At 31.8% G+C, this 11,235-nt stretch overlaps 1 protein-coding gene across 1 annotated transcript; it reads right to left on the reverse strand.

Moving 5' to 3' along the window:
* Window positions 1-206: 206 nt before the first annotated feature.
* On the reverse strand, window positions 207-5,201 carry LOC108986048 (putative chloride channel-like protein CLC-g). The gene is made up of 7 exons (XM_018958559.2): window positions 4,885-5,201; window positions 4,584-4,784; window positions 4,213-4,390; window positions 3,380-3,642; window positions 2,449-2,718; window positions 1,204-2,344; window positions 207-568 (listed from the first exon to the last, which is right to left on the reverse strand). Exons 1-7 carry the CDS (start codon window positions 5,061-5,063, stop codon window positions 407-409), a joined length of 2,394 nt encoding a protein of 797 aa, XP_018814104.1. The 5' UTR covers window positions 5,064-5,201; the 3' UTR covers window positions 207-406.
* Between the last annotated feature and the right edge of the window lie 6,034 nt (window positions 5,202-11,235).

Below are 11,235 nucleotides of genomic sequence, written 5' to 3' on the forward strand. Positions count from 1 at the left end.
GACAGGACTCCAGTAAGCTTAATCTGCTTAAACTCCTGTAGTTCCCCTGTATGGCAATATTTTAACTCTGTAGGGATCATTTTGCAAGCAATATTAGCAGTATAATTTATCATAGGAAAAGAAGTAGGATACCTGAACAATGCCCATAAACTCAACTGCTCAAAAGCTCTAGAAGACAACAATGCAAGAATTGTCACAACTAATGCTTCATCAAACAATAACCTTGCTCATTACATCATGTGATGTATCAAATATAGTAAGATAGTTAAACATGATTTGTCCTTGTCTGGTGACTCTCTTCTGCTCTTGATTTCATAAAAAAATGTTGGAAAAGAATAAAACAAAGCACTCCCCAAATGATTCTATGATCTGAGCAGATCCAAGAAGACTATTTACAAAAATATTGTTAAGCTTTGATACTCGCCGAGTTGCCCCAAAAGAGTTTTCTCAGAGATGGGAACCGGAATCTTAATCTTTTCCACCTTCTCCTAACTAGTAGAGGGTGCAAACGTAATATGTGTTCTGCCATGAAATCATGCCTTGTCAATATGCCCACCACTGGAGATCTCTGCAATTGAAAAGCACCACATTTAGATGCAGATAGTAAGTGGGAAGAGTGTTTAATAGATAATGAAGAAGTGTTGTTCCTCAGGACCACACAAGCAATAGCAGCTACGAATTGTTCCAGTCATTACCACACGCCACATCAGCCAAAGCAGGGTTTGGTAAGGCCCATTAAATTGAATGAATAAAACGAGATGGAGAAATAGGAAACTAATGTGACAACCGCAAAAAAAACGGATTTTCTTAAAAAAAAAATACATAGCAAAGATATTTAAATCGCCAGAGGAAGACACGCAAACTTGAAAATTACATTAGCAAAGATGTTTACTTTGGCAGAGGAAGACACAATCTAAGGCATAATGAGTTCAGGAAGACTCAAACTTTCTGCACCTTTCAGGGTAAGAGAAAATAATTGTCAAACTATTGAAACATGACATAAATCAAGTAGCATACGCTTGTTGAAAAAATAGTCCATAACTCAGGACGAAAGCATTAAAAGGAACTATGGTAAGAAATACAAGGCCAAGGCAACCAAGTATGCATACAATCATCAAATTATAATCTACAGGTGTCTCTGATCACCCTATCTCCCATGAAAGGTGTGAAATTGGGAAAACAAGACTAGGCAGAATTACTTACACCAGAGAGCTTGGGTATCACCAGCAGGTGCCTTAAACCAACTTCTCGGAAAAGTATGAGAGCCTTTGCTAGTGACATTGTCTCCACAACAGTATAAGGTGAAGCGTTTGTAAAAGGATGTAAATCTATGAACATTTCCATCTCTTCCTCGGTCAATACTATATCTTCTATTTTGTCACCATTGCCTGAACCCCTCTTGGCAAAATCCCCCGCTGAAAACTGAATAGAGGCATCAATGCCTCCTGTGTCTCCTGTCAAGGCTGGAGTGGATAAAAAAGCTTTCTTCTTCAACAGTGTAACAAGGTGAGCTCGTAGGATTATACCAAACAAGATGGGGGATTCAGAAAGTGGAGGCTCGTCAATTACAGGGAAGCCATTGTGCCTTGTGGTTCGGAGAACATGTACTATATTACCAACCTTCTCAATGCCATGAAAGAGCTGAAGTGGGCCCGTGACTACATCACCTACTGACAGCTGCCTCATATATGGCTCAGCATGAGTCTCAAGATAAGGGAAACCCTTGGCTTTCATTATAAGGTCATAGATACTGCCATTGAAACCATCAGCTACAGTCTTGGAAACAAGAAGTACCACCATTATTAATGGCAGCAACAGTAGATTATTAGTCAATTCTAGGATAATTACACAGAGAGAAACTGTCATCCTCATAGACCCACCAAGCAAGGAGGCAGCACCCAGCACAGCGTAAAGGCCATGGTTAAGATTTGATTTTGAACCAACTAACATTCCAACAAAACGCCCATAAGATGCACCAGTAATAATAACAGGTACAAAGAGGCCAGCAGGAGCAACAATCCCATAGCTAAGAATGCTTGAGAAAAAGCAGGTAACAAAAAATATGAGAACTGAGGAGTATTGGAACTCATCATTGGTGTCTTTGCTAAAAAGATTTCTGATAGCATCGTCGTTTGTGTTAAAAATGAGGCTGGCAAGATCATTATAGTGACCAGCAGGACATTGGAACTTCTTATAGTTACCAGAGCGGCCTATTGTAGGGCAGGCTTCAGATGTGTCAGTCGGACAAGGTTGGCACTTTGCAAGCCATGGTAATCCAAAAAGAAGACAGGATGTGAAAATGGAGATCAACCAAGCAAGGCAGATTTTGTAAGCAACGCTTTTCCTGAAAAAGTTGACACCTAAAAATTATTTTGGTGAATATGTTTCCGGACTGTTTTTATAACAAAATAATTGTGCACACATCAGAAAACTAAACTGGGAGCTTACTCATAAATGAGATTGTATATTTTGAGAACCTTATCTAGAAGAAAACTATGTAAACTGCCCAATATGCCGCCAATAACTCCAAGGGCAAGCACAGGAGGTACATCCATAAGGTCATATGAAATAGTTTCCGAGTAGACATCGTACATTATCAAGCCCCCTGTACCAAAGAGCCCACATTTGCCACTATAGCAGAGATCGATGAAAGCACGGAGTACAATTGCAACAACCGCTGTTGTAAAGAAAGATCTCCATAGAAGGGTACTTCTCCACCTGTTGAAACAGAACTGAATGCTTAGTATTTTATGGAATAAAGATGCTGCTCCTTTTCACCTGCATCACTACACATAAGTCAAATAAAAGATTGATATTTTGGCATCATTTAGGACATTGATGATGAGCCATGGCCAGCATGAGTGGAAAAAAAACCCGAACAATGCACTTGCTGCCAGCTTTATCATATTGTGAACACTGATTTATGCATGTGGACCAAAAAACAAGACAGATAAAAATTGCACCAAAAAGGGCCTACTTGCTTGCTACTAAAGCCTCTGTCTTACTAGGGAACCTTAGGGATGAAATCTGAGCTCCTCAAAGCCGCCAAGCCCCAAAAAAAAAAAAAGAAGAAGAAAAGAGAAAAAGGAAATCAGATTCGCTTATGCCATGACATTTTAAGAAGTCATGATATGATAAATCATACCCTTGTTACATGTAACGTGGGAAAAGCTCCAGAGTATATATATTTGAAATGTTCAAGTATAAACACTTATTTCTATACATAAACAAATTAAAAAGAATTAAATTCCAAGCACTACCATACAATTGTAAAATTTCTGGTTTTGAACTGGATCCAATCACCACAAGCAAACTTGAGATATATTAAATTATGATGATGGATAGAACACGAGAGATCAGCTAAATCTGTTCAACTTACCAAGATGCCATCTCTTCAAGAGCAAACAGTACACCACCAACAGGGGCATGGAAAGCAGCAGCAATTCCAGCTGCTGATCCACATGTTACAAGATCTCGTCGGTCTCGGTCGTTCTTGAAAAAGCGTAACCACTTCCATGTTAAACCAAATTTCTTTGACCCACCTTGACCAAGCAACGATGCAATACACGCGCCAGTATGGACCATAGGCCCTGCCTTTCCCACGAGAAGAGATGATGACACCGCAGAAATGCTTCCGACTATCTGTTCGCAGACAAAAATTAGAGACCTGCCCTTTTCCAAAACAAGGACTGAATGCTTTTTTGTAAGATAAATATTGAGCAAGGCAGAGTCAATGTCTTAGAAGTCACTCCACGAGTTCAACAGAAAATTGGGAATCAAACCGCACGGCTGCAGAGATTGTAGTAGGAGACTAAATTCAACAAACACATGCACATTACATCCTTTGCCCAAGGAATGCCTTCTATGTGCAAGTTTAAAGGTCTAAACTCTAAATATTTGAGGTATTTCATCGTGGTCAACACCTCAAGCACCGGTGGATAACATAAGATGAGCATTGGGTAGATGTTTCTCGTCTCTTTTGTAGATTCCGGAAGGAAAATTTCGTGTTTTTTAATCTTACGGAGTAGCTGGTTCAAGAAATCCGGCAAAAATACCTCGACATGCGTTTAGCAGAAAGAAAACTGGAGCTTTATGTTTTTCTTTTATAGTAAAAAATAAAGCTATGCCTCCGGTCTTTTCGGAAAGGAAAACAAACCAGCCAAAGAATCCAAAGTACTTAATAACAATCCGAGAAACAGAAAAATTCCATACCTTAACAACCAAAGTCCGTACGGAAAATATTTCGGGCGCATCCACGCCATTCAGGTATGCTTTCACTTCCGGAATACCGGAACCGGCAGCCGCCGGCGCTATAAAAGCCGTAATCATAGATGCAAACAAAGCCAGAAGCAAATTAGACACCGAAAATACAAGAAATGCCATCCCATACCTGCCACGACATTTCACAATCCCGTCAATAGTTTCCCCCAAAACTCGATAAAACAATACAACACAACACAAAAAGAGAGAAGAGACCCAGTATCATTCTTTTTTGTTTTTTTGTTTTCTCTAGGAATACTGAACAGTTTCCACCGAATCAAACAGCATCAAAGCGGATAATTCAGAGTGAAATTAAATAAAACCTGCTCTTCAACATCATGTTGGAGGTGACGACGAACTTGATGCCTGCGATGTTCTCGACGGCGAGGTTGTTGCAGAAGCCGACGAGGCCGACAATCAGACCGATGAGGAAGCACAAGAGCCACTTCATAAGCGTGTACTGGAATATCTGCATCTTTCCCCGGCTCCTCCAGTCCTGCTTGAATAGCTCGTTCTCGAATATCCTGTCATTTTTCATTTTCCAAAAAAAAAAAACGAAAAAAGAAAATCAATATTTTTTCACGCAATTCCGATTTGTACAGGAAGAAGGTCGTTGGAACACACTCGTAATCGAGGCTCTCGATGGGGCAGACATTGGAGCCGACAATGGCGACTTGGGAGGTGAAGTTTGGGGGGGAGAGTAAGGGAACGAAGACGGAGTCTTCCTGGTCGGCATTGAGCTCGGATGCGCTGGTGAGAATGATACTGGACATGCTTCCTGCTGTGATTCCATTGGACACCATCTAGTCCAAGAACACAGAGATGGAGAGGGAGTCAAGAAGCTAATTCAACCTCTCCTCTCGAGTTTTGCGAAGAAGATTGAAGTTGTTTGAAGCAGAACATTAATGTCACGTTGCGTTGTCGGATGCCACGGGACCACAGCCGACGAATGTGCTTTAGAATTGAAAATATCTTATCATCATCAGTTACTATTATACACCTCATGTCTAATAAATAATAATAAAATTATTCTCACTTCTTTTAAAAATAAAAAACTTATATATCTTATAAAAAAATAAATATAAAATATTAAAATAAATAATAACTAATAAATAAAATTCCTCTTTAAAATTTGTGTATCAATTTTAAAGATTTTGATAGGAAAAAAGATAAATACAGATAGATTTATTGTCTTTCTATAAATATTTTTTATAAATAAATCTTTAAATTTTGATAATAATTTTAGAAAACTAGGTAGAAAAAATATTGAGACCGGAGAAGTTTGGATAATGAGTTGAATTAAAATGAAAATTGAAAATTAAATAAAATATTTTTAAAATATTTTTTTTTAATATTTTGAAATTTAAAAAAAAATAAATTATTTATTATATTTTTTTATAAATTTAAAAAAGTTATAACCATGATCATATGAGTCTCAAAGAAGCCTCAAACTTCAAATTATGACATAAATTATGTTGAATAAAATTTTACCAATACAAAATAATGTGATGTTTTGAGTTTTGAGTTTTAAATAAATTATGGTACTCTTCTTTTACATATGTCATTTTTTTTATTTGCACAAATTTATTTGAAATATCTATTTTATACCTATATTTTTTACTAAGACTTTTTTATTTAAATCTGATGCATAATATACACCATTTATTTCGTTCATATGATAAAATCTAATTTGATGACGAAATATAGCTCGTATAATTTTTAATTTTAATATAGATCTTTTGAATAAAAATTATATAATAATTTTAATGCATAAAATAAATTTATTAATTGACGTGATTTAATATGATAAAAATTTATTTTATTAAAAACATATAAATTATATAATAAGATAAAGTCATGTAAATTTATTAGTTTATTTTTTATAAATTTAATTTTTACTATTTAAACAATAACCGTAAGTTACATAAAATCTAAAATAACACCTATCTGTAATTTGGGAAGAAGGTAATGCAGTGGAAATGGATAAGACCGGCAGGATAGAGGAGGTCCGAATTGAGTGACTCGCGGTTGACTAGCGCTGACAATTCATAATACTGGAGACAATGTTAGAGCATTATAAAGTATATTGGATAAGAACGGCAGGACACATCAATCCTTATTTAATTATTAAAATTTTATTAAAATTTAAAATAAAATATAATAATTAATTAATTTTTTAAAATTTTAAAATTTTAAAATTTTAAAATAAAAATAATATTAAAAAATAATATTTTATTCAACTTTCATTTTATTTTATCTCATTTCATTATCAAACCAATAAGCCTTACATTTTATTTAGCTCATGAATATAACCTATACACTTGCATCACTCGTAGGATGGGTTGCAGTTCGAATTTTTGAATTATTTTTGAGTTGTGTTAAGTTATGGATATTTGATTATATGAATCAATCCGAATATAAATTGTCAAGGTAAATAAGTCAAATCTTTAAATCTTAACATAACTCATTTAAATAACGGGTCATATCGTGTTATTCGTTTAATAACTAATTAGAAATAGGTTGACATGACACAACTCATTTCAACCCGTTTCATATAAATGAGTTGAACTAATTCATATAACTTATTATAACCCATTTGACTTAATTAAAATAATTTCATATAAAAATCAAAATTTATATTTATTAGCAGCCACAATTTCTAAAAAACCAATAAAACTATCTAACAACAAAAAATATCTCTATTTTTTAAATTATAATTTATAATAAAACTAATATTACAAATCAAATAATAACATATATGAGCATAAATCTAGAATTATAATTTTCAATAGTAAAAATATAAGCATATTAAGATATCTAAATTTATAATCCAACAATAATAAAATTTTAATTTTAAAATAAAATTTAAAAGAGGTATTGCAGATTGAATTCGGGTTAAGTAGTTTGGTCTGTTATTATTTGTTTATTAATCTTGTCTTAATAGGCCAACCCATTTTAAGCTGAACCTATTTATATTAAACTCAAACCTGTTAATTTTATATCATGTTAATGTTGGATTAACAGGTCGTGTCACATATTACTATACCTACTAATTGAGATCTCCTAAACCTTTTTTTTTTTAAGAGAAAACATATATTATTTATTATTTAATGAGTAATGCTACATGTACATAGAATTTTACATACAATATTATATGTATTGAGTAAAAGACTCATTTTAACAGTTTTTCCTTTTTTAGCATAATTTTCAGCATATAAATAATAACACATGTCAGTATTTATTGTTCTGTAAGTAAAAATTATAAGTACAAATAATATTTTATTTATTTAATTACTATTTTTTGTTCCGAAGATACTGAACAAAAAAAAATTAAAATACATCACTTGTAAGTTGTGTTTGGATGTTGAAGTGAGTTGAGTTGAGTTGAGTTGAGATGATAAAATATTGTTAGAATATTATTTTTTAATATTATTATTATTTTAGAATTTGAAAAAGTTGAATTATTTATTATATTTTGTATTGGGATTTGAAAAAGTTGTAATGATGAATTAAGATGAGTTGAGATGAGTTTGGTAACCAAACTCACCCGTACTCGTCAAATGGTCGATCTTAGACTCTTTAACTTTGTATCGGATGACTAATCTCTTCAATCTGATAATGGGTTGAATTCGTAAAACAAATGATTTTGTCTTTTTGACCTTTTTTGTGAAAATTATTGGAGATGTCTTGTAATAGTATTTTGTTTAAAATTCTAACTTGATACAAAAATATAAATTTAATCATTTAATTTATATTCCAACAAATATAATCAAATCAACATTCAATCATATTAATTCTGGATATACTTAGAATACTATATTAATATTTATTATTTTATTATTACTTTACACATATTTTTCACTACTATTATATAATTTATCATTATTTTTTTACTATTATTTATAAAATATTTGAGATTACTTAACTATCCAAATACAACCAGTCTTTTAGATTGGAACATATTCACAAATTTACCGACCAAATCCTACGTCTCAATACCCATTGACTTCCATACAATCAAGAAACATAATCGTTTGACCATATATTACTCCATTGTTGCCTTGCCCACACCATCTTGAGAGAAAGTCATTGGCCTCTTTACAGTTTCTATGCTCCATGCATGATCTTTCCATTCATGGTTGGATTTGCTTCTACTCCTACCAAAGGCTTCACCTTCTCTAACAAAAACATTGCTTAATCATGAACTCTATCGGAAGAACCATGCATCTCGTATTGTGTAAATTTGGGATCATATGTCTCACCCTCGAGGTATCCCATGAATTTTTTCATGGGTTTAACTCATTTTATAACACCGATTTAATAAGAGATGATTGTTCATTTTTATAAACATATCCAATATCTTGTTCACAGGCAATGTGAAATTATTTTTCAACACCCTATCTCACGTGTAAATCAGTATTTTTTTTTCTGGTCCTTATCACGGGATAAGTAGTGTAGACCCCCATTAGTCATGTGTCAAGCTTTGATACCATAAAGAAATTCATAAACTCAACTCATCTCATAAAACCAGTTCAATAAGATATGATTATTCATTCCTTATAAATATGTCAAAGAACTTATTCACAAATAATATGTAATTATTTCTCAACACTCAAACCAACAACATGATTGGTACATTTGGCCCCATCATCCATGACATCCTCATCCTCCTCCTCCCTCTAGAAAAACTTCAGCTAAAACTTGGTAAAATTTTCGGATTGTGGCAAATTTTGGTGCACTTGTACAAGATGGAAGTACTCCATCATTGATTCGGCTCTTTCATTGCAATAGTATGGGGATTCCACATGGACTTGGACAGCTCTGAAAAGGGCATGGGGCACTAATTTTCTGTCGTTGGAATCAGCCGAAAATGAGAGTCCTTTTCACGTGCTTTCTCTGCCAAATTTTGAAAAAGCAATAAAGGCATCGTCCTTCCCAACTTTTACTACCATTCTTTCTTTTTCATGTCCTAAAGCTTTTAGCACGCATTGAGCTTTCCAATACTGATTGACCGTCTTTCACGAAAACGTCAATCGTGCCTGACAATAATACTATATATCATATTTTCATATTATTTTAATTATATTAAATAATTTATGGCATCTTTATTATTATTATATAATAACAAAATATATAATAAATAATTATTTAATAATAATAAATATATAACATTTTATTTAATGAGATGAAATAAAATAAAAATATAATATATAAAATTTTCTTTAAAAAAAAACAGGGCACTAAAATAAATCTTTATGGTCGTTCTTATCTTTGAGTGGTGATTACTTTCCTTTTATACATTTTATTTTATTTTTCATACATTTTTAGTTTTATTGAATGGAAAATTTAATTTAGGAACGAATAGGTCTTACATTTTGTTTTTTTGTCTTTTGTTTTTTTAGATGATGCTGACTGGAAGTGTGCATGCGAGCAGACACGTGGAATACATTAACGGAAGTAATAATTCGGAACCACAATGTTACGGGGATACCAAATGCATATTCTAAATATGCCCGTCAATGTAAATGATTTATTTTCTCTTTTTTTAAAAGTATTTTTTAGAAATTCTTAATTATTAAAAAAAAATATATTTAATTAATCATTAAAATATTAAAAAATATAAATAGACATGTTTAATAAACACATTTAGGAGTGATACTAATATTTAAAAAAAAAAAAAATTATTTACAATCGCCGTGTGTAATCGTTAGAGTCATCGGAATTTGGAGTAGTTCCGAATATCTATTCAATAAATATTTTTTTATTGAAAGCCACCATTAAGCATATTTATTTATTTTTGATTATTTGTTTTTATGTATTTTTTTATTACTTTTAAATATTTTTTAAAAAAATAAAAAAATCATAATATTATTAAAAAATATTTTTTTAATTATTAAGTAAAAAAAAATTAAAAAATTACAACAATAGAATAAAACGGTAGAATAGAACAGTGAGAGTAGCATTTTTTTTTTTTTTTTTCCAGCTTGTACGTAGCAGAAGGGATTTTTCAATCCCCAATATTTACCGATAGAATTTACTAGAAAGAGGATGCACATGATGGGTTTTGATGGTGATGGATACCTAACAGGAAACATTCTTTCGTGAATGAAAGAGGCGTGGAACTTGTGCGCGTGCATCTCAGTCTCGTTCAGACATATTTGTCTTGTGCAAGCATTTAGACACTAGCATATATTCAATATCAATTATAATTCATCTAATATTAAAAAAGTATATATAAATGTTTACGTTACATTTAAATGTCATACAACTCCAATGATGTGCATATTTTTTAAAACAATGTTATTCATCATCTTCTTTATTATTATCATCACAGGATAATGTGATATTAAATTATTAAAAATTATTTATTATATTTCACTTATTTTCTATTCATGTTATGTTACATTAAAAATATTAAAAAAAATGATAAAGATAATTTTTTTAATATATTTTTTGAATGCTATGGTCTTAGAGATAGATTAATCTTTTGAATGAATAAAATAGAGATAGATTAATCTTGCTCCCTAAGTCAGAAAGACTGAAATGGACAATTAAATTGGGTTACAAATTTGTGATAACGTGTGTAAATCTATCAAAATACTTTCGTGCGATTTACATAGTAAGATAAGATGAGATGATTTTATATAAAAGTTGAAAGTTGAATAAAATATTATTAAAATATTAATTTTTAATATTATTATTTTAGAATTTGAAAAAATTAAATTATTTATTATATTTTATTTAAAAATTTAGAAAAATTATAGTAATAAGATAAGATGAGATGAAATATTTTCACTATCCAAACGGAGTCTTGAATTAATTGGCATTGATCATCACAAGAGTTATGATACTAAAAAATAGCCTTAAATATGATACTTAGCCAAGTGGGAAATGCTGGAATTATGAACTAATAATATATGTGCACCTGCAAACATCTTCAGTTCTATTCTGTTTTATTTGTACTTACACTTTCAA

This window comes from Juglans regia, chromosome 10 (genome assembly GCF_001411555.2).
Source record: "Juglans regia cultivar Chandler chromosome 10, Walnut 2.0, whole genome shotgun sequence".
NCBI lineage: Eukaryota > Viridiplantae > Streptophyta > Magnoliopsida > Fagales > Juglandaceae > Juglans > Juglans regia.